Here is a 27,809-nt window from a genome sequence, read left to right as displayed (position 1 = left end):
GGATGAGACAAACACGATGAGCCTGTCAACAACAAGCAGGCTCCGGTGATGAGGTGAAGATAATACGGAGGAGATACATTTCAGTCCCTCTCCCTCCTCAGGTGAAAGAGCTGAACTGCAACATCTTCAATGAGATTTATCAAACAAACCGATTCTTGAGACTGAGGTTTAACTTTGATGTGAATAACTGTGGTTTGAAAGTTTGGATCATATGTTGTTTCACTGTGAATCAGTCCAACTGTTCTGGACTGACATGCAGGGCTGGCTACAGTCCAAGAGGACTGAACCATCACCACTGACACACAAAACTGTCAAGTCTGGACTCTATGATCAAAATGGGAATTTGGATTTTGTTATCGATATTTTACTGTTATTAAGTCAATTCTTGATACATAAATGCAGATACTTCAAAACTAAACCCTGTCTGATAAACATGAAGAATGAGTTAAAAGTGCAAAGTAAATCTGTCGATTATGAAGATAAAACAGCTGTCAAAGTATTCTCTTTATTCACTCTGTACACATTAATGTGAGATGAGCCCTGCTTCCTCTCTATCTTATTTATTATAATGATTATTATTTACATTTTTTATTTGTTTTATTCATCTGCGTCCTTTTTACTCGTCTCTGAACGAGTTGCATTTCATTTCATACACTGAACCTTTTCTGTCTCTCTTGCTCAAACAGAAACTGAGTTTGTGATATGATGGTTGAAAGTGTCTTTTTATGTCTACATTTGCCTTGTTGAATAAATATATATAAAAATAAAAAATATAAACAAGGCTACGGGTCACTGTAGATACCTGGGTTGCCAGAGCTCAAAATGACAGTCCAGCTGCTTTTATTTGACACAAACTGATTTTTCATGTGGATTTAGCAAAGTGAGACTGAGCCTGCTCAAGTTTTATTAAAAGTCAGAACAAACCCAGAGAATAGTCCAGTCACTTTTATTTCTATAGAGACAAATGATAACAGAAGTTTTCTCAGGGCTCTTTTCATATAGAGCAGGTCTGAACTGGACTCTTTATAACATTAACAAAGACTCAGTAGTTCATAAAAACAGCGGCAACACTTTACACTTGATTTCAATTCTCATGTAACTGCATGTAGTGATCACGGCTCCATACTGATCATTTCAACTGGGACTTTAACTTTGTTGTTGTTGTGAAGGGAAAAAGCCTGAAGAAGCACTCAACACAAACAGACGTGAACATAAAATACATCAAAATATAATAAAAATATGTCAAACAAACACTAAAACCAGCACAAGCTCACCAAAACAATCTATATCAAAAGACGGAAAAAATCATTTTAAATCAAGTTCAATTAAATTATAATGACACTTGAGATGTTTGTAAAATGACGTCAGTCAGAAAGAAAGTACTGACGTCACCAGTTCAGTTCTCACTGCACACACAACCTGGATCCATTCACACAAACCAGTCTGGGTCCAAACAGTGGAAATGGTGACATCTGCTGGCAGAAAGCAGCTCCAGCAGGACCACCAGAACATGAACGGTGCTGATGACGTCAGCTTCAACAATGACGTGTGTGAGAAAAAGCTCCACAGGTTGACGTCATGTGTCTGTGTTGATCATGTGATGTGAAAACCAGCAGGCTCTCACATAAAACTCTGATAAACTTCACATACTTTAAAGTCAAACACAGGATTTGTTGGTTTTCTGTCAAAATCAAGATAGTTTTATATTTCTGTGTACTTCTAATTGTTTTACAGACATGATTAATGAATATAAAGTGTAGAATCAGCATGTTAAACACATCTTTTTAATATCAAACATTATAGAAAGATGAAATATGAAGCTGCTGACTTTGCACCAAAATCCAGACACAAGTCAGTCCAGAAGATTCAGTAAAGCCTCGATTGAATCAGACTCTGTTCAGATTTGATCCACTTCATTTATTATAAAATGACAAACAGCTGATATTAGTGGTAATAAGCAGAACTTCACTCTGCAATATCAACTTCTGCTGTTCATCAGAAACATGTGGAAATTAACTGCACTACTCCATCGATCCACAGGGTGGAGCTGCAACAGGAAACAGAACACAAAGATCCAGTTAAATGTGTTAATCTGCAGTTATGTTGTCATAAAGAGAGCTGATCTGGAGACAGTGAGGGATGTAAGTAAGTACATTTACTCAACAACTTTAGTTAGTTTGCAGATTACATGCTGCATCAGAGCCAAAGAGCATTTAAAAAAAGAAAAACTTAATAACCTTTTACAAACACATGAGCTGTAACTTGATGAGCCTGTTTATTAGAGTCAGTATGAGGCTGAACTGGAAACATCAACTTCACTTTCACTTTTTGAAGCGCTCACATATCTTAGTAGAAGATCAATCATCCCTGCATTAGCTTCTCCTCGCTAACCAAGAGGGTGGAGCACATTACACCAGTCCTTAAACCACCGCAGTAGGTTTCCTGTGTCAAAGGATAGATTTTAAAATATCACACATCACTTTATTTAAATCTGTCACTATGTATCTGCTTCTTGTTTTTATGGTCATTTAAATGCATGTGAAGTCTCACTCTGCTGTATTTCTATGCTCCTGTGAAGCACTTGGTGTCACCTTGTGTGTGAATGCTGCTGTAGAAATAAAGCTGCCTTGTCTTCTGCAGGTGTGGCATCAGGTGAAAGCTAATCTGGCATCCTGTCAAAAAATGTCCAGTAGCAAAGAAACCAGTTCTTTCCAGTCGAGCTGAAGGAAACAAACAGTGAGGACTGGACTCTCTGATTTCACTGTGCCATGACGGAGGAGAGGCTGAAGTCCAGACTACAGCAGACGCTGGGTGTTGGTGAAAGTGGTGAAAGTAAATGCTTGTTGTCAGGACGGCACCAAGACCGGATCACAAAGCAGGCCCAGGCCAAAGGGCCCAGAGAAACCCAGATTCACTGCACGTCTGCTGGTTTTTGAGAGAAAATGAAATGAAGCTCACGTTCCTTCATTAATCTGAATCAATAAAGAACAATAAAAACTTCTTCCACTTATCAGCAGCATTACTTCATTTCATGGCCCAGTCTTGTAGCAGCCCTGTCTCTAAGAAACAACATTTATAAACTCCTGATGTGTTTCAGCAGTTCTGTGTTGAGAGACATATTCACTGGATGGATTACATTAAAGGAGCAGTTCACTCAAAGCTGACCCATTTCAGACAGGGTGCATGCTAACGCTTTTAGCTCAGCAGCTACAGGGAGGATTTCAGTTCAATAAAGTGTGTAAATAACATCTTCTCAGATCAGTTTGTGATCTCGGGGCTTCTGCAGACTTGGATCACAGCAGACGAGCTGTTTGGAGGGGAGATGATGACTGAAGTGACATTTTTGGGTGAACTGTTCCTTAAAGCGAAGGTTTGTACCAATACCAGCATTTATTACATCATAAATTCATCCGTTAAAATGTTGATTTCAGATTAAAATGAATGTCAGTGAACATCTACAACATCACTGAGGTCTTATTCAGTGGCAGTATACACAGAGTACTGCATTCATCTCACTGATACTCAGGAATATGTGGAGATTAACTGCACCAAGGAAATATCCAATTAAAAGTGTCAATGCACGATTATGTGGTGATAAACATGCCTCGGTAGATTAATCTGTTGAGGCTCTTTGTGTTGAGAAGATGCGAGTGAATAAAAGAATAAAGGTCCAGGTTCCAGGTGGAGGAGGTGTGTGAGTGTGGAGCAGAAGGAGTGGAGGAGTGTCAGTGTGTCTGCAGAGACTGTGTAGAAGGACAGAGCAGCAGCAGAGCAGTCCAGATACACTGATGATACTCTGTCACATCCACAGGAACACAGGGATGATGCTGGACTGGACATTGTGTGTGACAGTGGAGCTGATCTCAGAGCAGTTCACACTGCAGCACTGACAGTCATCTCCACTTGTTGCGATTGGTCCGTCAGTCACTGCTGGATGAAGCTCTCCTCTCCACTCCACCTCCCAGTAACACGGCCCAGTCAGAGCCTCTCCACCCACCAGCTGATGGTGCTGCTTCAACCTCTGGATCATCAGGACACAGCTGATCCTCTCAACACCTCCACCTTCCTCATCACTCTGACATAGATCACCGCGATTTCCAGCTGATGAGAGAAGCAGAGAGACAGTAAAGTGATAAATGAGTGTTTACAGAGACTCCCTCCATCAGCTGTCAGTCAGTGATATAAAGACCAGCAGGACTTCAGTCCTGTTCAGACCACAAGTGGAGCGGCTGTGTAGCGTAGCCAGCTTCCTTTCAGCTCTCATGTTAACGTGTTGGAGTGAAGCTCACAGACCTGCAGACACTTTGGACATCAAGTGTGTTTACTCTGCAGGTTTCACTGAAGGACACAGTGGAAATAAACTGCTGACAGTCCCTGAACGCATCATGACTGCAGAAACAGAGAGAGACTCACAGCTCACTTTAATGATGATTTACTGCTGTTAAAAACCAGAGTCTCACTCACATTTAAATATTTCATCTACTTTGGAAACATCACATGACAAATATGTAAATATGGAGTCTGTTATAAAAATATCTGGACAAATCAAATGACACATGGGCAGATATAAATATAACGTTAAAGGTCCTACACTGAACAGTAAAACATCAGCTGTGGTTTGTGGACTTCAGCAGAGGTTCTGGTCCGTATACAGACCACATGGTTACTAAATGTAATGATGGTTCTCTGAAATAAGAGCCAGTGATTTGCAGGCTTCAGTCAGACTGATCTGAGAGCTGTGACAAACATGAACTGATCAGTTGTTCAGTGTTGAAATGAGAGAACAAACACTTTGAGATCAGATTTGATGCTCCGACAGTTTGACGAATGAGGACACTGTCTCTATACATCCTGTGATGCTGTCAGCTGTGATCCAGCTTTATTTCCTGTAGACATGAACACAACAACACAACAACAACAGTCGTCTTCACATCAACTCAAACACACCATCACAACAAGCTTCTGGCTCGTCTGATTGGCTGACTGCTCTCTCTCTGTCTTTCTGTCCAATCATGAAGCCTGTCACCGTTCTCCTCTCACAGCTTCACTGAGGAAAGCAGGAAATACTGGATCTTTACTTTGATACTGTGTTTAGTACAATACTGCTGAAACCAGCATTAACTGACTCCAACCCTCTACTGACCTCAGAGTCTCCAGTCTGCAGTCTGGACTCTTCTGCAGATCACACAGCAGCTTCATGTCTGAATCCTTCAGCTTGTTGTTGTTCAGGAACAGATACTTAAGATGGGAGGGGTTGGACTTCAGAGCTGAGGCCAGAGAAGCACAGCTCATCTTTGACAAACTGCAGTCCCACAAACTGAATAAAGAATAAATGATGGAGTTAAAAATCAATTTATAGTCCAATCAGATGTGTTCAGGTTTTAGATGTGTAGCTCAACATTACTGTGTCCTCATCAATGAGCTTTTCTCTAAAATGAGTAGAGTGACTTTGTCATTGTGTTATTGTGGATCATCATCAGCCTTCTACAGACATCATCCACATGTCAGCACAACATTCATACAGCTGTTCATGTCAACACAGATTAATAACATGCTGCTGATCTCAGTCAGGTCTGTTATTAGAGGAGAAAGAACTGAATTTTCTTTTAAACATCTTCTTTTGAAAATATGCTTTGATCTGTGTGTGTTCTGTAGGATCAATATCAATGATCAGACATTATTTGTGAAGACACATTGACATCAACAGAAATCAAATGATTTCTACTTCAGCTTCTCAACTTTATCAATTTAAATCAAATGTTAGTTCAGTTCTTCTGTTAACAGATTAAATTATAAACATTCATTAACTTTAACAACTAACTGAACATTTTCTACAGTTTCTTGAAGAAACAGAAGTCTTTTGTGACTGAAGAAGAAATTTAGTTCAAGAAAATTGAAAATATGAACCAAAGAAAATCTATAACTTTATCAATGCAAGTTATGTATGAATGTAAACTCAAATATTAGTTAGCAGTAACAGAGTCAGTGAACTGACCTCAGAGTCTCCAGTCTACAGTTTGGACTCTGTAGAAAATCACACAGCAGCTTTACTCCTGAATCCTGCAGCTTGTTGTAGTCCAGGTTCAACTGTCTCAGATGGGAGGGGTTGGACTTCAGAGCTGAGGCCAGAGAAGCACAGCTGATCTCTGACAAACTGCAGTCCATCAATCTGAATAAAGAATAAATGATGTAAGTTTAGAAGACAATGTTCCTGCTTGAAATCATTCAGTGTTTAATAATCTGTTCAGAGCTGAAGAAGGTTCAGAATGAAGAAGTTTAGAAAATGGAAACTCCAAACACCTGAACCCAACAGGATGCAGGTTCAACACTGTCAAATACACAAAGTGACAAAACAAGTATATGGTTACTCAAGGTGGCTAAATGTGTCCAGTTCATTACTGAGGAAGTCAGTGGTAGAGTTTATGATTTGAATTCTTGGATATTAAAAAAGCTGGTGTGCAAATGTTTATTATGGTCCCAGTAATAATTGTTGTTAGCGTGCACTCAAGTAGCAGATCACATGATATTTTAATGCTGTTTTAATCAAAAAGGTTATATCCTGACACGTCAGAGTGAGTAAAAAGACTTCATGTAAGTCTTCAAGTCAAAAAAGTCAAACTAAGTCCACAAAAGTGATCAAAAGTCAACATGTAACATTTCAAGCACATAAAATGTCTTTCACTTAAATTCTGCTCCTCGGCTCTTTTCTAATTAGACGTACACGTAGAACATCTTTATAATAAAGATCATGAACTGATAACATGAAGCCTTTTATCTGATAAGCAGGACGCTGCTTCTTCTGTAACAATGAAGTTAAAAGGACCATAGACTTGTGTGATTATATGTGGGGAGCGGTTTTCTTAAGCCTGTGGTCTGTGCCTGTGTGTGTTTGCTGCACATCTCTGAGCAACAAATACAGAAAAACACAACCACAAACAGCAGTCATCCAGTGGGTTGTAGATCCCACACAGTTAAAAGGTTTTTTTAAAATTGGCGCCTCGCTAATGTGGTTCGGCGTACGACTTCCTGCTTCCTCCTGCTTCCAGCAGAACTTCTATGTGGATGACTGCTTGAAGTCTGTGCCCTCAGAATCGGAGGCATTACAGCTCGTAAAGGAACTCACAGCAGCATGTAAAAGGGGTGGTTTTCAGCTTTCAAAGTGGATGAGCAGCAGCTGTGCGGTGCTGGCAAGTATTGCTGAACAGCATCGTTCAAAGGCATCTCAAGAGCTTAACTTGGATGAAGACAATTTGCCTGTGGAAAGAGCACTTTGCTTACACTGGTGTGTAGAAACAGATATGTTCACATTCAAGGTTACACTGAAAGATCGCCGTGGAATCTTGGCAGTTGTTAATTCCATCTACGATCCTTTAGGATTTTTGTCACCATTTACGCTACCTCCCAAGATGATGCTACAAGAAATGTGCAAGAGGAAGGTTGGTTGGGATGATGACATATCACAAGCCTTTTCACATGAATGGCTGAAATAGTTGGCTAATCTACCCAGAATCTCCCAAATAAATGTAAATCTGTGTATTAAGCCAAGAGACTTTGGACAAATATACAATGCACAGTTACATCACTTTTCTGATGCTTGTGAACATGGTTATGGCACAGTGTCTTATCTGCGACTGGAAAGCACATTCAAAGTACACATCGCTTTCATGGTGGGAAAGTCCAGAGTTGCCCCAATAAAGCAGACAACTATACCAAGACTGGAACTTTCTGCCGCTGTACTTTCAGTACGAGTGGATAGGATGATCAAGATAGAGCTGCAACTCAAACTGGACCAGTCAGTTTTTTGGACAGACAGCACGACTGTGCTTAACTACATTGCAAACGAAACAATGAGATTCCACACGTTTGTAGCTAACAGAGTATCTCTCATTCGTTAAGCTACAGATGTTGCCCAGTGGAGGCACATTGGAACAAAACTGAATCCTGCAGACGAAGCCTCAAGAGGATTATCAGCTGAGAGTTTTATTAAGTGTGAGCGATGGCTCAGAGGTCCTGACTTTCTTCTGAAGGATGCAGAAGACTGGCCACAATCAAATGAAGACAGTGTCAAAATCCCATTGAATGACCCTGAAGTCAAACAGGACATTATGGTCAATGTCTGTGTTGTTGAGGATGTAAACAATGCTACAAATAAGCTTCTCAACTATTTCTCAGATTGGAATAAGCTGAAAACTTCAGTTGCTTGGTTGCTGAAACTTAAAGCTGTACTTCAAGAGCTAAGAAGACAAAGAAAACAAGAGTCTTCCTGTAGCAAAAACAAGATGCAAAACAACAAACCAACAGTAAAGGTTCTGCCACTGACTCGGGATGACTTAAATAACGCATAAATGGCTATTGTTCACTACTGTCAACGGGAAAGATTCCAAAAAGAATTCTCTCGGTTCGATCAAGTACTCCAAAATGGTCTCTTGAGAGTAGGAGGACGTCTAAGCAAAGCATTAATGCCAGAGGAGATAAAACATCCTATTATTTTGTCAAAGGATCAACACATAGCTACACTTATTCTGCATCACATTCACAAGCAAGTTGGACATGCTGGACGTAATCACATGCTCTCTGATCTTCGAAAAACCTATTGGATCACCAGTGCAAACTCCGCCTGCAGAAAAATTATTGCTGACTGTTATCTGCCGTCGTCTTCAAGGAAAGCTTTGACAACAAAAAATGGCTGGCCTACCAGTGGAAAGAATTTTGCCAGACTTGCCACCATTTACAAATGTTGGAATGGATTACTTCGGTCCAATCGTAGTTAAGAGAGGTCGCAGTTTGGTCAAAAAATATGGAGGGATTTTTACATGCATGGCTAGTTGAGCAGTGCATCTTGAGGTTGCCTATTCACTAGATACAGACTCATGCATAAACGCTATTCGGCGTTTTGTGTGTCGACGAGGTCAAGTTTCAAACCTCAGATCTGACAATGGAACAAATTTTACTGGAGCAGAAAGAGAACTGAGAGAAGCGCTAAGAGTACTGAATCAAAACAGATATACAGGGTGCTCTGGCCCAGAAAGGAATTGAGTGGAGATCCAACCCCCCTGCTGGCTCTTATTATGGTGGAACATGGGAGCGGATCATCCGTCTCATAAGAAAGGTATTATACTCCATCCTTCGACAACAAACGTTAAACGACGAAAGCTTTCATACCATTCTCTGTGAGATCAAAGCAATTCTTAATAGTTGTCCCATCACAAAACTTTCTGATGACTGCAATGACCTGGAAGCACTTACACCAAATCACATCCTGTTGTTAAAAACCAAGCCACTACTTCCTACTGGACTCTCTGAAGAAAGTGATTTGTACATCAAACAAAGATGGAAGCAAGTCCAGTATCTCTCAGACCTTTTCTGCCACTGCTCCAGGAAAGACAAAAATGGATGAAGCCACGCAGGAACTACTGTATTAATGACATTGGCCACGTTTCCCAGATTCGATCGTTCTTAAGGACTTAAGAAGGCTCTTAAGAAGGGTTCGGCTAAGAAGGAGCGCTAAGATGCGGGTGTTTCCCAGATGCGTTCTTAACTGCCTTCTTAGGAGAACCTTAAGATCAAGCCAAAGAATCTTCTTAAGAAGCTCTTAGTGGGAGCTGTCCACCGCGGTGCTGCTGTGCTGAATCAATCGATGCCAGGCAGATCGATCACCCACCTCTTTATCAGCGCATAAGTGCGTGTGTGTGTGTGCGCGCGCTGTCAGACCGGGCTGTCCAGGCAAAGAGATCCAACGGCCGTTGGATCTCCGCACGGGGCAGCCGGTACTTTGCCTGGACAGCCCGGTCTGACAGCACGTCCAGTGGGGAGAAGTGCTGACGCACGTATGCATTTATGTAAACCGTCTGGCTTCGCGCACGGCGATGCTGTTGGTTCGCAGCGAGAATGTGCTGTATTGCAGCCATGGTTTCTCACACGCGCGGACTTTGGCAACGCAGAGTAGCAGGGGAAGCCTCTCTGGATGAGGTTCAGCTGAGTTTAATACACCCGTTCCCTTGATATCTGTGAAATGCCACAGGGTTGTTGTTTTTTTATGTGTAGTAGGCTACTATAAACTCATATATGCAGATGTTGCGGAAAAGTTAAACGTGTAATTCAATAAAAAGGTTTTTTTTCATCTACTATTTTCTTATTTTTTTTTCTTGCGCCAGTGGTCCGCAGCTATGAGCGCATTTCAACACTGAGCATTGTTTTATTATTTCGCAAAGTGGAGGATATAAATTTCCCTGACGCGCTTGATCACTGAGCATTCGGTCACTAAGAAGGCTGTTAAGAGTGGGTCAGCTCGATCTTACATTTCCTTCTTAGTGAAAGATCTTCTTAAGCTAAGAGCGACTCTGGGAAACACATCCTTCTTTCACAGCGTTCTTAAGAGCGCTCCTAAGAAGATCTTAGCACTTAAGAGCTTCTTAACGAATCTGGGAAACGCGGCCATTGTTATTATCATGGACCCTTTTGCTCAACGTAGCTCCTGGTTGATGGGCAGAGTAACAAAAACCTTTCCAGATAAGAAAGGTACAGTTCGCTCAGTTCAACTGAGGACCAAAGCAGGCTTTCTGGAAAGACCTGTCACCAAGTTATGTATATTAATGGAAGCATGCAACTAAAAAAAGACTGATGGTAAAGCTCAGATCCCAACGTTGACTATGTGCTGGTAGCCTCTGCTCAATAAAGAAAAAAAAAGAAAGGAAAAGAAGATTTTTGTACATACGCTTTATTTTGGCTCCTTTAATTATTTAAGTTTTGTAATTGTTAAAGCTATGGTCTATGATTTGAAAGATTGATCATTAACATTATTTAGATGGTGGTTATGGCCCAATAGTACGACCTACACAATGTGAAGATTAAAAGGAACCAAATAAATCCATTCTCTCTAGCATCTGCAAAACTGCTTGACCAATAGGAGCCATGCGGTCCACATGGCTCCTCTTGGATCAATTTTCCCATCCAATCCCCTCGCTCACTCTCCTGCTCATGTCTGGTCCCGACCCACATCCGCATTTGAAACTACAAGCGGACAAGAGGTTTGTTTTGCCCTGAGCAGTTCAGCTGCCTCTGCTTGCCCCACCGACAAAGGGACAAAGAAAGCGAAAGTCTGTCACTGAAAAGACACATAGCGGAGATGTGAAATATAGAGGGCTCAAACCCAAATAAACATCGGGTCATCAGATGTGGACCCGATGCTGATACAGCGGAGTTTCTGTTGAGCAGGTAATCTTCGTCTTTACTGTGGATGTTGTGACACAGATAACTTTAATGCCGATGCTGGCTTATGACTGTGAAAGCTGCCGTTAGTTTTTTTCTGTGTTATTAGACGGCGTCGAAACTATTTCTGTCTCTGCAATATTGTCAACACTTGTTTACTTGTTCGACGGAGACGTTAGCCTCTATGTTAGCATTGTAAGCTAACAACAAGCTAACATTGCTATCATGTTTACACCAAATCAGCCTATTTATTTGCTTGTGGCAGCTAAATGAAGCAGCAAGTGAAAAGTAAATGAAACCCTTCGCTTCGCGTTGGGGTTTCAATCATCCTGTCCGGATTTATTTCTCAATAAAAACCTCTCGACCCGGTCACTACTTGGCTGTTTTGCTAACCCTCCTCCCGGTCTTGTCCATTTGTTTTCAACGAAGCCTTTGCTAAATCAACATGATGGATTATCATATACGCGTTAAGATGTGTGTATTTGTGTGTCTTATCGATCATAAACAAGAGATTACGGTTTACGGGTGTGTTTGTGTCGCGGTGCTACTCAGACAACAGCTGGGACACACACAGCTAGCTGGTCCGAGGCTCATGTAGGTTTAGTGTTCAGCCACAATGTGAAAGCAATCGTTATGATTAAAGCTAACGACAGCATCTGTTAGTCTCTTGGTCTCTTAGCTTTCTCCTTGTTATCCCAGTACCAGAGCTAACCTGGCTGTTGATAAATAGTAACTTATTACGTAGCTGTAACATGCTAATGACATCATGCTAACTTGGCTGTGGGGCTTAGCTGTGGACATTGTAATGACTCTCAAGATTTACGTTAGTGTCAACGTGCATTGTAATTACTTTACCTGTGAATCCAACATCGTTACTCGTTACCCGGTTTGTTGTTCCTGGAGGGGGGGTGTGTGTCGTGGGAGGCTCCGAGCGGAGAGCGATATGACATCGGAGGGGAGGAGATTAAGGAGCACAGAGGGGAGGGGTGTGTGTGTGTGGGGGGGAGGAATGCTTTTTTCAAACCTTTCAAATCGTAAACCAGAGCTTTAAGTGCACACCAAAACAATTATGGGGCCGGTGTGTAGGAGCCATTTGTGTGTGTTTGTTTCGACCACTGGGGGGAGTTTGGTTTGTGTCACTGATTGCAGATGGGCACCAGGTGTGTATATATAGATCATTTTTTCATGTGCAACTTTCAATAAATGACAACAAAGAAACCTAAGACAAACTCTCATTTGTGTTCGATGGAAACGCGTCAAGAATCCGCCTCTCACCTACCAAGTGACTGAATTGGACAGTCACTACAAATCATGACATAATTTTTTATTAATATAGTACCTTCCAGTCTGTTCTTCAGAAACTCATTATCTATTAAATATAGTAGTAACTACTCTCATTTTGTGTAGAACGTTGTAAAGTGTTATTGAATGTCATTTAATAAACTTTTCTATTGTTTTGGTCAAACTATGAGTATAATACTGATAATGTTTGTCAAATGATGAAGTCAAAACAGTTTGAAACATTCTGTTCTGATCAACATTTGCTATTTACATCAGTGGTCCAGCTAATCTCCAGTAGATGGATAAATACCACCACAGGTAAGAGGAAAAAATATATTTTTATACCATGGTTTGGGTGATAACTGGATCCTGATTGGCTGCAGGCTGTCCATAAACTTTTGGTATACCAACACCTCTGGAAGTACTCGAGGAGTTCCAGTGAAACTGTCCGTTCTAAATTAATGATCCTGTTTCCATAATGAGTGGGACTGGCATCAGCTGGATGCTAACACTTACACGTTAGAAATGAACTGAATGAAATAAATAAAAAAACTGAATAGAGTCCTTCAGTGCAGCATCCTCTGAACACCACAGGATGGAGCCATTTAGATACACAGAAAATGTCTCAAAGAACTGACATTTCTTCAGATTTATGCTGCTGCTAATCTTCAGAGTTAATTAACTAAACTGTTTAAGTCTCAGTGAAGGGTTTGAATTGAATATATGGAAAAACAAGACAATGAACTGACTTCAGACTCTCTAGAGCACAGTTTTGACTCTTCAGTCCAACAGACAGGAGCTTCACTCCTGAATCCTTCAGGCTGTTGTTACTCAGGTTCAGCACTCTCAGATGGGAGGGGTTGGACTTCAGAGCTGAGGCCACAACTTCACAGTGAGTCTCTGAGAGTCCACAGTCAGACAGTCTGTCATGACACAGATATTACAAACATGTTATTATGAAAGAGGACACTTTATATTTACTTATTACACGGCTCTATTGAATGCTGCTCTCTGATTGGTCCATCGCTGCGTTCTACGGTCCGTTATTTCTGTATAATGACCGTCGTCAAGTATAACAGACCGTTGCTATGGACGGCGCTCTGGTCCGCCCTGGCAACATATAGCAACATAAGCCAGACAGCTGGACTTTCAACGCGTTACACCAACCACAGCATAAGAAGCACCGCTGACCAGCTCCTCTCTCAGGCCGGCCTTGAGATTGAAAGTGAAAGTGAAAACTTTACTGAGTAATCCTTGTCGCTGCTGAATCATTGTTGGTGATTATTTATTATTTATTTCACTCGTAAGCCGTGTAATAAGCGGGATAATGTATAGTTAGTCAGTTGTACGACAACCTCCGAACTATACATTATCCCTTACTTCATGCATTTGATGTCAAAACAGTTTGAAACATTCTGTTCTGATTGACATTTGCTATTTACATCAGTGGTTCAACAAACCTTCATCTTATCCGTGTTTGACATGAAACAGTTATTCTCATCACTCTCTAAAACCTGCAGACTTTAAATCTTTGTTTTATTTTAATCTTGCAGATGAAGGAAGAGAAAAAGTAGTTACATTTGGGTTTCCATGATGTCCACAGTCTGTCAGTGTGATCTGATCCTATGTCTTTGGCCAAAAAGTTAGATTAGTTTATGCCCAACACAGTGTTAGCATGAGGCTGAGAGTGCCACAATTAACATAACTTTAGAAAGGACTTTAGAAACATCACATGAAAAATGATACAGATCTTATTTTAACTCTTCAGTATAGTGGTTAAAAAACCTCTTTCATTAGTTTCACCAGGGTTTCTTCTATCAGCCAAAGAAAGATTAATAGAAGAAAAACTGTCAAATTTAATGATCATTAGAAATAAATGGAATAACTGAGTTCAACAACCTGACAGCTATAAACACATCCAACTGAAACATCTACATTGTTGCACTCATGGTTAGTGAAACATTTTTTAAAAATAATCACAATTGTATTTAAAAATGTAAGCGCTATTTCAAAATAAATTATTTTATAGTTTGTATAGCTGAAGAATTAAACTGCTAATCTACACTGATTTATAATGTTGATAATCACATCTGGACTCACACAGCCTTCCTGCAGTTCCTCACAGCTGGAATCAGTCTCAGTCGTCCCTCCTTTGATGTTTTGTACTTCCACAAGGAAAACTCATCCAGAACCTCCTCTGACATCTGCAGCATGTAGGCCAGAGCTGAGCAGTGGATCACAGAGAGTTCCTTCCCTGATCTGTTCTCTGACTTCAGGAACTCTTGGATCTCCTGATGAACTGAGTGGTCGTTCATCTCCATCAGACAGTGGAATATGTTGATGCTTCTGTCAGGAGAGACATCATCTCTGTTCATCTCCTTCAGGTTGTTGATGGCTCTCTGGATGATTTCTGGACTGTTGTCCATCTGACCCAGCAGACCTCCTAAGAGTCTCTGGTTGGACTCCAGAGAGAGGCCATGAAGGAAGCGAACAAACAGGTCCAGGTGGCCATTTTTACTTTCAAGGGAATTCTCCATGGCGCTCCTCAGGAAGTCATCCAGGGACGGGTAACGGGTCTCATGGCCATCAACACCTCTAACTAAAAGCTTGTAAATCTTCTCAAGGCCAGACTTTGGTTTTGAGTCCCTGAGTGTGAAGTCTTTTAGGAAAGCCTCCAGGACCTCTGTGTTCCTGTTGGTGTAACAGTGGAACATGTAGACTGCAGCCAGAAACTCCTGAACGCTCAGATGAACAAAGCAGTAGACTGTTTTCTGGAAGATCACACTCTCTCTTCTGAAGATCTCTGTACAAACTCCTGAGTACACCGAGGCCTCTGTGACATTAAGATCACACCGCTTCAGGTCTTCTTGGTAGAACATGATGTTTCCTGTCTCCAGATGTTCAAACGCCAGCCTCCCCAGCTTCAGAAGAACTTCCCTGTCAGCCTCCGTCAGCTCTTGTGGACTCGTCTCACGTCCCTCATCGTACTTCTGCTTCTTCCTCTTTGTCTGAACCAGCAGGAAGTGTGAGTACATGTCAGTCAGGGTCTTTGGCAGCTCTCCTCTCTGGTCTGTAGTCAACATGTGGTCCAGAACTGTAGCAGTGATCCAGCAGAAGACTGGGATCAGACACATGATGTGGAGGCTCCTGGAGGTCTTGATGTGTGAGATGATTCTGCTGGACAGATCTTCATCACTGAACCTCCTCCTGAAGTACTCCTCCTTCTGGGCGTCAGTGAAGCCTCGTACTTCTGTTACCCTGTCAACACGTGAAGGAGGAATCTGATTGGCTGCTGCAGGTCGGGAAGTTATCCAGACGAGAGCCGAGGGAAGCAGCTTCCCCTCGATGAGGTTTGTCAGCAGCACGCTGACTGATGACTTCTGTGTGACATCAGACACGACCTTCCTGTTCTTGAAATCCAGTGAAAGTCTGCTTTCATCCAGGCCGTCAAAGATGAACAGAAGTTTACAGCCAGCGAGCTTCTCTGCTGTCACCTTCTGTAATGTTGGATGGAAAACATGGAGCAGCCTGAGAAGACTGTACTGCTCATCTCTGATCAGGTTCAGCTCCCTGAACGAGAGCAGAACCAGCAGACTGACATCTTGGTTTTCGGAGCCCTCGGCCCAGTCCAGAGTGAACTTCTGCACTGAGAAGGTTTTTCCAACTCCAGCGACGCCATTGGTCAGAACCACTCTGATGCGTCTCTGTTGGTCAGGTGAGGCTTTAAAGATATCGCTGCACTTGATTGGAGTGTCATGGAGGGTCTCCATCTTGGAAGCTGTCTCTAGCTGTCTCACCTCATGTTGGGTATTAACCTCTTCACTCTGTCCCTCTGTGATGTAGAGCTCAGTGTAGATCCTGTTGAGGAGGGTTCCACTTCCTGTTTCATCACTTCCTGTTTCATCACTTCCTTCAGTCACACGCTCACATCTCCTCATCAGACTGATCTTATGTTCATCTAAAGCCTCCTGCAGAACACTATCAGCTGAAAGAGAAGAAAATATTCTGGGATTAAATTGAGAGCAAGACTCTTGATTAAATCAAAAAGTTCCTGTTTTCAGACATGAAGACATCAGCAGACAGATGTACAGTCTTACTTTGTACAGTGTTGGTCTGACTGACTAACACTGGACAGCAGGACAGCTGCTCCTCCACAGAAACACTTCCCTCTGTCTTTCTGAAGAGATAAAGGAAAATCCCTCAGATTAGAAATCACAGATCAGTCTGACAAAAGAGAAGACAGACTGTAAACATAAGTATGTCTTCTCCAAGCTCTGAATCTGGACTGAACTCCCAATCACTAACAGTTTGTTTTTGTCCCGAGTCACAGTGGAGCAGTTTGCATCATTTCATTTTAGTGAACAAACTTATTTTAATGGGAAATTTTATTACTCAAACAAAAAGGGCCACAAAACATGACCTCATTAGCAGCTATTAAAAACTTAAACCATGCTGGACAAAGTACATGGCCACGCTTAGTACAATATACCCTCCTCTTTTTACAACAACTGTGTTTGATAAAAAAGGTTTTATGAAGATAAAAACAATGTCAGAGTGAAGATTTTGGGACAGTTTCCATGAGATACTTCCAGCCCTCATCAATGGAGCCTTTTCCTTTGCAAAGATATAGAAGAAATCCTCACTTGTCATTAAAGCAGAACATAAATCCCTCATTTGTGTCATTTATCTATTTGTAAAATACTTGGTGCTCCTCATCCTGACATTCAGTGAAAGTTGTAATTCTTGTCTTTTTAACAGATCATTTGATCATCTGCAGTAAAGACATTGGGACGACTTCTGCTCGTTTTCATGCATCAGTAATTCTTCCATCGCAGCAAAACACGTTGCATCAGCCATCAAACTCCTGAAGGTTTAACTGAGCAAACTAAACACTTTTAAGACTAAATTTCTCTAACAGACAAACAATGAATGAACCTGAAGTATCTCACTAGCCAACAATATTTAGGCTACACCCCATGATGCAACACTCCGGTGTATTCAAGAAGACTATCTGATTTTGACACATAATTGTCTCGTCCCTACGTATAATACAAGTCACAAAGTTTTAAAATGTAATTTACAGAAAAAGATAATTTTGTCCTTATTTGGGCAACTACAGTCATGTAATGGTAATGATTTAATTATATAAACTGAAGTTAGTATCAGTTCTCTTACTGTGTGTCTGAGGGTCCAGGTTCAGTACTGAAGACCAGAGGTGGTTCTTTGGACCAGTCACTCTTCATAGACAGACAGCTGGAGACTGGAGACTCTGCTCCGTCCTCCTCTTCCTCCACACAATCACTCATCTTCTGCACTTCAGAAAGCACTGAGGTAAATATGTAGCACATGGAAGGAGAACAACATGAAGACAAGGAGGACAAACAGGTGAAACACGATGCAGAGGAGGAGGGTGTAAAATGGAGACGGTGAAGCCTGCAGACTCATCACCCAATGTGATGCTAAACAAAAGAGACATTTACAAAGATCGGCCATGTCTCTGTCTAATTAAAGGGACGTCCCTCAGTGTGATGTCCTGCTCTGTCCACTCAAGGTCTCCACTTCCTGCCTGCAGACGTTATGTCTTTATTGTCGTCATGTACCTGGATCACTGCTCAGGTTTTTAGTGAAGTCACTTTATGACAATAATTGTTTTGTCTACTTTACATTTGTTGAATAGTCCTACAATAAATAACAGCTTTTAATAAATTTTAAATACAAACAAGTTTATAACAACTCATGTTAAATAGTAAATTATGCAAATAAAATCTAATAAAATGATTGTTCTGGAATCTTACACTTGAAATTTCTACAGAAAACATTTTTTGTCTTTGCAACTGGGTTTCATCTTTTAAATGTCGGAGGTTAAATGTCTGAAAGAATCTAGTTCTTAGTGTTAAGTTATAACAAAATATGTTAATACTGAAACAGCAATCTGGATCCTTCTGACCAACAGGACAGTACAGGATCTACTTTGGCACAACACAATATCTTCAATGAGCGAACAGTGAAGTCCAAGTCCATAAAACAGACTTTAATCGAGGCTTCATTATTAGAGGTGATCTCTAATCACCTAAGGGTTCGATTAAGATGATAAAACGATAATCGAGGCATCTTTTTTTTTCCATACAGGATTTATTTTTTTCTCACTGTGTGACTACTGAAGCAAAGTATCTGTAATGATTCATACTGAATTAATTCCAATATCTTTTAATAATAAAACAAATGGAAGAGATGTGGCAAGTCAATTGGAAGGTTACATTTGCGAGCAAATACCCCAGTTTTGAACCAACAGGAAAAGAGTGTGTGCCTGTAGCAGCACACATGTAGTGAATTAATACAGCTTCAGCATATTCTGAATCACTAACATAAAAAAAATAGACCAACATCCTGTTATGTGCAATGAACAATATAATAAAAAAACCCAAAAACATTTTGCTTTAACCAAAATCACAAACAGCTTTCATTCAAAAATACATTAGTCTGCACCAGCAGCTCTCAGACAACAATAAAGAAATGAACAACATCTGCGCATAAAATCCCTCAGACCAAAACACAAACAAAACATTTTGACAACACTTTTAATGCAGAGGGTGATGGTCTGATTTCGCGCTGTGTCACTTTATGTGCGTCTGTCCGAGCGCAGCACTTCCGCCTTTTGCGTTCCGCCAACATTACGTAATCAGTTAACGTTCAGAAAATCGATTTTTGACATTTGAGAATCGATTCAGAGTCGCATTGCGATGCACATAAGAAGCGATTTGTTTTCACTCACCCCTACTTATTAGTGAAAAGGTGTTACTGTTTTTACTCTTAAACTATTTTACACACACACACACACACACATACACACACACACACGGTAAAAAAACATCCAGCTCCTGGTCAGTTTTCTTTTAATCTGAGCTTGTTGTCTCTTGTTAAAGAGAATAAAACTCACCCCGCCTCAGACGTCTTTTCCTCCTGCTGCTGCTCTGTTGACTCAATATGGAGTCTGAACACTTTCACTTTCATGTCCCCCCCCCTCAGTGTTGGTCCTCCTCTCGTCATTTACTGGAAATCATTGTGGACTTTTTTCTGTTAAGGTTTTCCCATGATGACCTCCCTCTGCTGGAACAGCTCAAACTAACACAGATAAACCAAACACAGCAAACTGAGTTCAGATCACTGTCAGACAAACTTCCTCTAGTCGGCTGAGTTTACCTCCTTGAACAATGTTTGTGGTTGTGGATGAGCTGAAGAAGTATTTGGTAACGTTCAGCTCTTCAACGTGAGCTTTGTCCTGGAACAGCTTCTTCACAGACATGTTGCTGCTGCAGTCGTCTTTGTAACACCACAACAACTTTGTCACTTTCCTGGGGGGTATTCCAGAAAGGAGGTTCAACAAACTCTAAGTCTATCCCTGAACTCTGAGTTGACTTACTCTGAGATGGGAAACTCTGAGTATCCGGTTCCAGAACGGCTGATCTGAATTAGTTCAATCAACTCTGAGTATGTTCACCTCGAGTTACGCGCGTGCACAACCACTATAAAAAGCCATCGTCAATGGAGCGCTGATACCACGATCGTCACCATGACATCAGACAAAAAGCGATCAAGTTATTTTACTCCCATGGAGCTGGAGGTCCTAATGCAGGCGTACGTAGAATATGAGCACATATTTCGGCGGAAATCAAATACAGCTGCAGCGGCGAAGGAGAGAGAAAGGGCATGGGAGGAAATTGCTGCCCGAGTCAACGCGTAAGTTTGAACTATTCCATTGACTTAACATTTAACTGTAAGATCGTAGCATATAGGCCTAGTTATGAATGTAAATAGGAATAAAATCCGATTTCCATTTAGGTGCAATCCAACGGGGGAAAAAAGAACTTGGAAGCAGCTAAAACTGAAATATAAAAACATTATTCAATAAGGTAAGGCATGTTTTGCTTGGCGATTGCACCTCACTTTGATTTTAATTATTATTATTTTTTAATTGACTAAGGCTGTTAAAGTAAATATTAATTCAATGGCTACTTCAAATAGTAATGTAAACTCCTAACCAAATTCTGTTTTAACATGTCCTCCCACTCCCACAAACTACCGTTTGTAAAAAAACGTAGCGCTATGCATACAATGTGCAGTGATGTGAGTGCACGTCCGCGGTGTGTGAGGTTGGTAATGTGTGGCCGGAGAATGTTCTCAAGATAGATGATACTGTGTGATGAAAAGCGGTAACGTTCAAACAGATATTCCTCTGGAAATGACAGGACATCCAATCTGGGTCGGAAGATTCTCTCGCGACGCAAAGCGTTATGAATAAGTTGTGCTTCGATGTCAATCGGATTCGGAATGAACGGACAATCCATGTCAAACAGCGTTCTTGTGGGAGGAGACGGGTAGAAACTCAGGGTTTCTTAAGTAAACCTGCCAGCGAGCAGGTTATGTTCACAGAGTCTGTTACCATGGTGACTGACCCAGAGTTTCAGTTACCTCTCTTTCTGGAACGGAAAACCCAGAGTTTCCCTCATCTCAGGGTTAACTTACTCTGAGTTTTCACATAACCCGCTTTCTGGAATACCCCCCTGATCAACTCTTTCCATAAACACACATCATCACAAACTCATCTGGAAGATGGAAGCTACGTTTCAGGACATCTCTTCACGTTTTCACTCAAAATACTAAACTAAATAAACTCAACAATATGTGGAGAAAAGAAAAAATCACATATATCTTTTATTTATTTTTAATAAAGAGAAAAACACAACCGTCCACCTTCTGAGTTCAAGTTGATCTCTTATACAGAACTGAGGCGACCGCCGGTGGCGATGGAGCCTGACGCAGTCTACAGCTAGCTAGCTAGCTAGCAGCAGCCGCAGCCGTTGACGTCTTTTTCTACATGTTGAATTAAAAACAGACGTTTTGTCGCTAAACGTTCATCACCTGGTCAGCACTGCGTTACTTCACATTACCTTGTTCTTGTCTTGTTGCTTCCTCAACCTTCTTCTTGTCCTTTTCTCGACGCCTGACGGTTTGATTCTTTGACATATCTTCGCCTCCAACTCGTACAGACGTTGACGCTCTGGCCCCGCCCACCGGCCACGTTACGTACGTACGTCACCGTCACGGTCATTGTTGCCAGGTTTGCATGAGACAAACACGATGAGCCTGTCAACAACAAGCAGGCTCCGGTGATGAGGTGAAGATAATACGGAGGAGATACATTTCAGTCCCTCTCCCTCCTCAGGTGAAAGAGCTGAACTGCAACATCTTCAATGAGATTTATCAAACAAACCGATTCTTGAGACTGAGGTTTAACTTTGATGTGAATAACTGTGGTTTGAAAGTTTGGATCATATGTTGTTTCACTGTGAATCAGTCCAACTGTTCTGGACTGACATGCAGGGCTGGCTACAGTCCAAGAGGACTGAACCATCACCACTGACACACAAAACTGTCAAGTCTGGACTCTATGATCAAAATGGGGATTTGGATTTTGTTATCGATATTTTACTGTTATTAAGTCAATTCTTGATACATAAATGCAGATACTTCAAAACTAAACCCTGTCTGATAAACATGAAGAATGAGTTAAAAGTGCAAAGTAAATCTGTCGATTATGAAGATAAAACAGCTGTCAAAGTATTCTCTTTATTCACTCTGTACACATTCATCTGAGATGAGCCCTGCTTCCTTTAGTCTCTATCTTATCTATTTATTATAATGATTATTTTTTTATCATAATAATTTATTTATTTATTTATTTATTTGTTACTCATTTGTTTATTCATCTGCGTCCTTTTTACTCGTCTCTGAACGAGTTGTATTTCATTTCATACACTGAACCTTTTCTGTCTCTCTTGCTCAAACAGAAACTGAGTTTGTGATATGATGGTTGAAAGTGTCTTTTTATGTCTACATTTGCCTTGTTGACTAAATATATATAAAAATAAAAAATAAAAACAAGCAGGCTAGGGGTCACTGTAGATACCTGGGTTGCCAGGTCAGAGCAGAGGTCAGGCGTTCAGTCAATTCAGCAAATGTTGACATGGTCCAAGTCTCTGATATGAAATCAATCAAATGATTCATGTTGAAACTATAAATACATGTCCATGTTGATCTGAAGTTCTCCTGAAAGTTCATTCATCCTTAAAGGCACCCTGTGGTGTTTGTGACCACTCGTAGTGCAGTGGGCCGATGTTTCTACGAGTGGGCCACGTGAGGAAGTAAATACATGTGTGCTGACTGACACTTTCTGGTGGTAACACACCAACAGATGCAGCGATGTGTCAGGAAACACAGTGAAGAAGACGACTGGCAGCAAGCAAACATGGATATTGTTGTGGAGACAGAATGAAGACTGAGGAACCAGAGAAAACATCAACACGTTTGTATTTAAGAAACAAACAGGAGAGAGAAATATTATTTTAATTTTATTTACAATGATTTTAAAATGCTGAATATTGGACCTGGTAATTAACCAGGCTGATGATTGGTTGACTCACAGTAAACAGAATAATTTGCATAATTTACTTTAACTTGTACTTTTGATACTTAAGTACATTTAATATCAGATACTTTAGATACTTTTACTGTTCGTAAGGTTAACACTGTTTCTGCCTGCTTCTACAACACTGTCTGCAGCGATACTTTGTGTTGAGAAGATGTGAGTGAATAAAAGAATAAAGATCCAGGTTCCAGGTGGAGGAGGTGTCTGATGCTACGCTCACACCGCAGTTACAAGTGACCTGAATCTGATTTTTTCGCTCATATGTGACCCATATCTGATTTGCTTTTGACAGTGTGAACAGCACAAGTCGCATTGAATCTGACATTTTCTAATCAGATTCAGGCCACATTTAAATGTGGTACTGAATCGGATATGTATCGGATTTTTTTGAATGCGACCGCAATCTGAACAGCCAGGTCGCATTTAATGCGACTTTGACGTCATTCTGACCCGCACTGCACTGTTTTGTAAATGAATGACAAATAAAGTTGATTGAAAAGCGGGCAGGAGCCATGAACATAATCAAAACAAACATGGAGGACAGCAGTGAAGCAGGCCGTTATTGTTGCCGCTATTGCTCCGCATAGAGCCATCATTAAAATATGAATTTTCTTTCTCCTCTTCCTCCTTCGTGATATCACCCGCTCACAAGTTTGCTGGCTGCCGCCACACACTGTTTTTAGCATTAAGCCATAGGGTTGTCACGATACCAGAATTTCAGTAGTCGATACCAATACCTGTGAATTTCCACGATTCTCGATACTAATTCGATACCACAATTTAAAAAAAACCAACAGAACCCATGTACTTTTAAATTCATTAATTTATTGAAAACTGCTTCAAACTGTCAAGTATTTAACACCACCGTGCTTCAACATCTTTTTGCACAGAATTTTAATTGCAGTACCAGCTGCCAACTGCCAAAAGGTACTTTTAGTTTAAATAACATAAGGTAAGAGACTGTCAGACAGTATCTCATCATGTCACCTTACGTATAATGACGCAGACCGTACCACCGCTACATTACGTTAAACATCTACATGAGTGAGCGACTGAGCGAGAGTAGAAGCCTGCGCCCCAGCTGACTCTCATGCCCAAATGACGGAACGTACTGTAGGCATATTCGGGTTAACGTATGACGTGACACCACAGTGATAGTAAACGGAAACTCACTCGGAACTCACTTGAATTCTCTAAACAAGTCGGGGTGCCTGTCTTTGAGGTGTTTGGCCATGTTTGACCTGCTTCCTCCTTTCGTTTGAAAACTTCTGAGGCACTGTTTGCATGTCGGCTTGTTTGAGTCTAGAATTGCTCCGTATTCATCCACCTCGAATGCAAAATATTTCCACACGCGACTCTTAGTACCTGTCTTGTCGACAAGCCGACGTGTTGTGCTTTCACTCTCACTTGCTGAAGCCATTTTTTTCCTTCTTCAGCGCCGCTGACTGCTCTGTGCGGCTCACACGCGTATACTGCCCCCGTCAGTTCTGCCAGGAATCGACACGGCTCGCCGAGTGAAAAGTTGTATATTCGGTTCTGACGTTACCAGAAAGAAGCAAGTATCGTATTATTTTTTTCGTGTCGGCATCGAATTGGTACCGAAGTATCGGTTCTTGTGACAACCCTATTAAGCCATACAGTCCCACGTTACCGGTTGCCGTTGCCATGTTCGCTTCGGTAAACACTGCTGTGGCGTGATGTCATCAATGATCAACTGCGCATGCGGGTCACTTCAGGAGCGTGAGCTGTTCACACAGCAATCCGTAGACAGGCCGCATTTAAAGAGGTAATGTGAACAGCCAAACAAAAAAACGGATTTGAGCCATAAATCGGAATTGTGCATTAAGACCTGCAGTGTGAACGTAGCTTGAGTGTGGAGCAGAAGGAGTGGAGGAGTGTCAGTGTGTCTGCAGAGACTGTGTAGAAGGACAGAGCAGCAGCAGAGCAGTCCAGATACACTGATGATACTCTGTCACATCCACAGGAACACAGGGATGATGCTGGACTGGACATTGTGTGTGACAGTGGAGCTGATCTCAGAGCAGTTCACACTGCAGCACTGACAGTCATCTCCACTTGTTGCGATTGGTCCGTCAGTCACTGCTGGATGAAGCTCTCCTCTCCACTCCACCTCCCAGTAACACGGCCCAGTCAGAGCCTCTCCACCCACCAGCTGATGGTGCTGCTTCAACCTCTGGATCATCAGGACACAGCTGATCCTCTCAACACCTCCACCTTCCTCATCACTCTGACATAGATCACCGCGATTTCCAGCTGATGAGAGAAGCAGAGAGACAGCAGAAGTGATAAATGAGTGTTTACAGAGACTCCCTCCATCAGCTGTCAGTCAGTGATATAAAGACCAGCAGGACTTCAGTCCTGTTCAGACCACAAGTGGAGCGGCTGTGTAGCGTAGCCAGCTTCCTTTCAGCTCTCATGTTAACGTGTTGGAGTGAAGCTCACAGACCTGCAGACACTTTGGACATCAAGTGTGTTTACTCTGCAGGTTTCACTGAAGGACACAGTGGAAATAAACTGCTGACAGTCCCTGAACGCATCATGACTGCAGAAACAGAGAGAGACTCACAGCTCACTTTAATGATGATTTACTGCTGTTAAAAACCAGAGTCTCACTCACATTTAAATATTTCATCTACTTTGGAAACATCACATGACAAATATGTAAATATGGAGTCTGTTATAAAAATATCTGGACAAATCAAATGACACATGGGCAGATATAAATATAACGTTAAAGGTCCTACACTGAACAGTAAAACATCAGCTGTGGTTTGTGGACTTCAGCAGAGGTTCTGGTCCGTATACAGACCACATGGTTACTAAATGTAATGATGGTTCTCTGAAATAAGAGCCAGTGATTTGCAGGCTTCAGTCAGACTGATCTGAGAGCTGTGACAAACATGAACTGATCAGTTGTTCAGTGTTGAAATGAGAGAACAAACACTTTGAGATCAGATTTGATGCTCCGACAGTTTGACGAATGAGGACACTGTCTCTATACATCCTGTGATGCTGTCAGCTGTGATCCAGCTTTATTTCCTGTAGACATGAACACAACAACAACAGTCGTCTACACATCAACTCAAACACACCATCACAACAAGCTTCTGATCTGATTGGCTGACTGCTCTCTCTTTCTGTCCAATCATGAAGCCTGTCACCGTTCTCCTCTCACAGCTTCACTGAGGAAAGCAGGAAATACTGGATCTTTACTTTGATACTGTGTTTAGTACAATACTGCTGAAACCAGCATGAACTGACTCCAACCCTCTACTGACCTCAGAGTCTCCAGTCTACAGTCTGGACTCTCCTTCAGATCACACAGCAGCTTCATGTCTGAATCCTGCAGGTTGTTGTTGTTCAGGTACAGATACTTCAGATGGGAGGGGTTGGACTTCAGAGCTGAGGCCAGAGAAGCACAGCTGATCTCTGACAAACTGCAGCTCCTCAATCTGAATAAAGAATAAATTATGTGAGTTTAGAAGACAATGTGCCTGCTTGAAAACCTTCAGGGCCCTATTTAGACAGTCTAAAGCACAAGGCCCTAGTGCATTTAGGGCGTGTCCAAGTCCATTTTACTGGTTAAACGGCGGATAATCTGGGCGCAAAGTGAGGTGCAAGGGCACAAAGGTGATATTTAGACTCATGGGTGTGTTTTGGGTGGAACGTAAATCAAACCAATCCCAGTGTCGTCTCCCATTCCCTTTAAGAGCAAGGTGCATCAGGTGCACCAAGGCCTGGCACATATTAACCAGTGGCACTGGTCTTCAGTGAGGGTCAGGGATGTGATCATTGGCTGCTGGACCCTCTGCCCCCCCTCTGTTTGACTGCATATGAAAAAATAAACTGAGGAGGAGGAGGCGGAGCGCTGCTGCGTCCCTCTGTGTGTGTGCAGATCTCAGTCTGTGGATCAGGCAGGACGGGTCATAAGATATCATCCTAATCAATAACGGTAGGATGAGAGGGTGAAATATGTCCTTAATGAGGGAAATATTAGTGACATTTCCTGCAGTGATCCCCCAGCAGCAGAAAATATGTGTATGTGTGTCCATGTGTATCTCTACATTAGCATGTGTACGAGGAACAGATGATAAACTTCATTGATTATTTAAATCTCCTGACTCGTTTGTCAGTTGGAGAGTTTATAACTACAGCTTTTAGTTCTTTTAGCAGTTAGTGATGATTAAATGTGTCACGATATTTGTTACAGTGACGTGACTGTGTTCATGTAAATGATTAAAATAACTGAAAGCAGCCTCTCAAATCATAAAATCAGAGTGTATGAAATAGATTCCACTTTGATTTCAGACCAGCTTTTTGTTGGTCTATGGCGCTGTCGCTTTCTGCTGCCTCAAGATAGCAATTCACCATCAGTGTGCCTGACAACACCTCACTTTAAGACCAACATGCCCAGGGGCGCACAGGTGGGTGTAAGTACATTCGCTTTTTACACAATGTGGGCGCTGGGTGTGAAAATGACAACTGCGTCAGCCTGAAACTAGCAATGACACTTGCTTTTTGCACCAAGTGTAAGATAGAGTCCTCAGTGTTTAATAATCTGTTGAGAGCTGAAGAAGGTTCAGAATGTAGAAGTTTAGAAAATGGAAACTCCAAACACCTGAACCCAACAGGATGCAGGGTCAACACTGTAATATACAAAAAGAGAAAAAGAGCTCTCATCAATGTTAATGCAACGAGCTGCGACTTCAATAAAGACATAGTGACTCCACTATACAAACTCATGTTGTGCATCGAAACACAAATAAAACCCCACAGAAACTGATTTAAGATTCAACTCAAGATCACAAAGTTT

At 41.6% G+C, this 27,809-nt stretch overlaps 2 protein-coding genes and 1 long non-coding RNA gene across 6 annotated transcripts in view; 1 reads left to right on the top strand and 2 right to left on the bottom strand.

Annotated features, from left to right (window-relative positions):
• The first annotated feature begins 14 nt into the window (after nt 1-14).
• Nucleotides 15-3,001, top strand: LOC311249242. Its single transcript, XR_014621146.1, has 2 exons — nt 15-101; nt 2,641-3,001. It is a non-coding gene; the product is annotated as an uncharacterized lncRNA (long non-coding RNA).
• A 743-nt stretch (nt 3,002-3,744) lies between these two features.
• On the bottom strand, nt 3,745-21,521 carry LOC311249189 (protein NLRC3-like). Its single transcript, XM_084340039.1, has 8 exons — nt 21,438-21,521; nt 17,665-17,815; nt 16,587-16,666; nt 14,590-16,474; nt 13,239-13,412; nt 5,996-6,169; nt 5,144-5,317; nt 3,745-4,101 (listed from the first exon to the last, which is right to left on the bottom strand). Exons 1-8 carry the CDS (start codon nt 21,511-21,513, stop codon nt 4,086-4,088), a joined length of 2,730 nt encoding a protein of 909 aa, XP_084196165.1. The 5' UTR covers nt 21,514-21,521; the 3' UTR covers nt 3,745-4,085.
• A 3,371-nt stretch (nt 21,522-24,892) lies between these two features.
• Nucleotides 24,893-27,809, bottom strand: part of LOC311249191 (protein NLRC3-like) — a 28,908-nt gene continuing 25,991 nt past the window's right edge. For all 4 annotated transcript variants that reach the window (XM_084340045.1, XM_084340046.1, XM_084340047.1 and 1 more), the window contains 2 exons: nt 26,275-26,448; nt 24,893-25,249 (listed from right to left, as the gene is read on the bottom strand). In XM_084340045.1, the coding sequence (XP_084196171.1) occupies nt 25,234-25,249; nt 26,275-26,448 (190 nt within the window). In that variant the 3' untranslated portion in view covers nt 24,893-25,233. The remainder of the gene's footprint in view (nt 25,250-26,274; nt 26,449-27,809) is intronic.

Source organism: Pagrus pagrus (genome assembly GCF_965226575.1).
Source record: "Pagrus pagrus genome assembly, chromosome: 20".
NCBI classification, from domain to species: domain Eukaryota; kingdom Metazoa; phylum Chordata; class Actinopteri; order Spariformes; family Sparidae; genus Pagrus; species Pagrus pagrus.
The sequence above is the reverse complement of the archived record's forward strand: the minus strand, read 5'-3'. Positions and strand labels throughout refer to the sequence as shown.

Bases quoted from the DNA above. Each gene is read 5' to 3' on its own strand.
- LOC311249189 (XM_084340039.1), bottom strand. From the start codon at position 21,513: ATGTCAAAGAATCAAACCGTCAGGCGTCGAGAAAAGGACAAGAAGAAG. The intron at 17,816-21,437 runs GTAATGTGAAGT...TATTTACCTCAG, and splicing joins AGCAACAAGACAAGAACAAG to TGCTTTCTGAAGTGCAGAAG. The intron at 13,413-14,589 runs GTGAGTCCAGAT...GTGTCATGACAG, and splicing joins AGGAACTGCAGGAAGGCTGT to ACTGTCTGACTGTGGACTCT.